Below are 2,287 nucleotides of genomic sequence, written 5' to 3' on the forward strand. Positions count from 1 at the left end.
GGCCATTTGTCCTTCCTAAAAAATTCATTGTGATTTTGAGGTAAGATTGGATAAAGGGAATGGGCAGGAGAAGTTCACGACAACAGGGGAATTCAAATTTCTCCAGTTACTACATGTGTGATCTTGGAAAAGTTACTTAATCTCTCCGAGCCTTTTTACCTCTTAGCACTTTCACTAAGCTGGGTACTGAGTTTCTGAAAGGTAAAAGGGAGAGAGAGTGGGTTGAGCAGTGGGTATCACAGTGACTTTACTGTCTTGGAGGTTCGGGGATTTTCATAGGAAGTGGTCCCAAGTACAACTATTGGCTCCTCTGTTCTCTATCTGTATGACCTTGACCAGCCTATTCATCTCTTCAAGATAATTGCTTCATCTCTCACATGTAATCGTCACTTTTGGTGTCCATGCTAAAAAATTTCATCCTGGATTGTGTCAGCCCAGGGAAGGTGAGGAGTTACAGTTGAGATCTGAAAACATGGAAGAAAAGGACAAGCAAGAGTAGGAAGTTAAAGATGAAGAGTCCTTGCCCTGGCTCTTCTTTCAGGGCTCTGTCCCAACAGCCACACTCGAGCCCCCACAGAACAAGGCCTTACTCTAGAAGCAAAGGGTCTGAGTCCCTTCCTGATGTGACACTTCTCTCATTTCCTCACAGATCACAGCCCTGCAGATAGTGACTATGGAAAATGACTCTTCAGTGATGGAGTTCATCCTGGTAGGACTTACAGATCAATCTCAGCTCCAGTTACCCCTTTTCTTTCTCTTCTTACTGAACTGTGTGGTCACTGTGGTAGGGAATTTGAGCTTAATTAATCTAATTTGTCTGAATTCTCATTTGCACACTCCCATGTACTTTTTCATCTTCAACTTATCCTTCATAGATCTCTGCCACTCTTTGGTAATTACGCCTAAAATGCTGATGAACTTTGTGTCAGAAAAAAATATCATCTCCTTTACAGAATGCATGACTCAGCTGTTTTTTTTCTGTTTCTTTGTCCATTCTGAGAGCTATGTGTTGACAGCCATGGCCTATGATCGCTATGTGGCCATCTGTAAACCCCTGCTGTACACAGTCACCTTGTCCCCTCAGGTCTGTTCTCTGCTGATGTGTGGTTCTTATGTGATGGCATTTGCTGGTGCCATGGTCCACACAGGGGACATGGTCAGATTGTCCTTTTGTGATTCCAACATCATCAGCCATTACATGTGTGACATCTTCCCCCTCCTCCAGCTCTCCTGCAGCAGCACCTATGCCAGTGAGCTGGTGACTTCCGTTATTGTGGGCACAATTGCCATAATATCCAGCTTCATTATTTTCATTTCTTATGCTTTGATCCTGTCCAGTGTCCTCCACGTCTCATCAGCTCAGGGTTGGTCCAAAGCCTTCAGCACCTGTGGCTCCCACATAGTAACTGTTGGCCTATTCTATGGATCTGGGTTGTTCACACATCTCAAGACCTCTCCTGCTGGTTCTATGGGCCAGGGGAAGTTCTTCTCAGTATTTTACACCAATGTAGTACCCATGTTGAACCCTCTCATCTATAGTCTAAGGAACAAGGATGTCAAGTGTGCTCTGGAAAAAACCCTGAAGAGAATTGCACATTAAGCAGAACCAATGTTGCTGGGTTGTTGGGGTGTGTATATGGTATGTGTGTGTGTGTGTGTGTGTGTGCGCATGTCCCCATAATTTTCTTCAGAGCAAGGTTTTTGCTTTAAATACTTATTTCTCTGTAAGCCTGTCAATTAGGCATGCAGACCTTATTAAATCTCATGATTATTCTCAGCCCCATACTGAACTGAGCTTTATTCCTAACAGCATGCTCCAGAGACTCAGCCCAATTCCTACTTCTTTTTTTTTATTTAAATTCAAATAGCCAACATATAGTACATCATTAGTTTTTGATATAGTGTTCAACAATTCATTAGTTGCGTATAACACCCAGTGCTCATCACATCACGTGCCCTCCTTAATGTCCATCACCCAGTTACCCCATCCCCCACCCACCTCCCTTTCCACAACCCTCAGTTTGTTTCCTAGAGTCAAGAATGTCTCATGGTTTGTCTCCCTCTCTGATTTCTGGGCTCTTTTCATAATTTGGTTATTGTTGATAATGCTGCTATAAACATCAGGGTGCATGAGCCCCTTGGAATCAGTATTTTTGTATCTTTTGGGTAAATACCTAGTAGTGCAATTGCTGGGTAATAGGAAAGTTCTATTTTCAACTTTCTGAGGAACCTCCGTACTGTTTTCCAGAGTGGCTGCAACAGTTTGAATTCCCACCAACAGTGTAAG

At 43.2% G+C, this 2,287-nt stretch overlaps 1 protein-coding gene across 1 annotated transcript; it reads left to right on the top strand.

Annotated features, from left to right (window-relative positions):
- Window positions 1-391: 391 nt before the first annotated feature.
- Window positions 392-1,620, top strand: LOC116645899 (olfactory receptor 143-like). The gene has a single exon (XM_032426419.1). The coding sequence runs from the start codon at window positions 674-676 to the stop codon at window positions 1,598-1,600; it is 927 nt and encodes a 308-aa protein (XP_032282310.1). The 5' UTR covers window positions 392-673; the 3' UTR covers window positions 1,601-1,620.
- Window positions 1,621-2,287: the final 667 nt, after the last annotated feature.

The sequence above is a fragment of the Phoca vitulina genome, unplaced genomic scaffold (genome assembly GCF_004348235.1).
Source record: "Phoca vitulina isolate PV1807 unplaced genomic scaffold, GSC_HSeal_1.0 scaffold34, whole genome shotgun sequence".
In the NCBI taxonomy this organism is placed as follows: Eukaryota; Metazoa; Chordata; class Mammalia; order Carnivora; family Phocidae; genus Phoca; species Phoca vitulina.

What these genes read in the sequence shown, in the direction of transcription:
- LOC116645899 (XM_032426419.1), top strand. Translation starts at nt 674, where the DNA reads ATGGAAAATGACTCTTCAGTGATGGAGTTCATCCTGGTAGGACTTACA.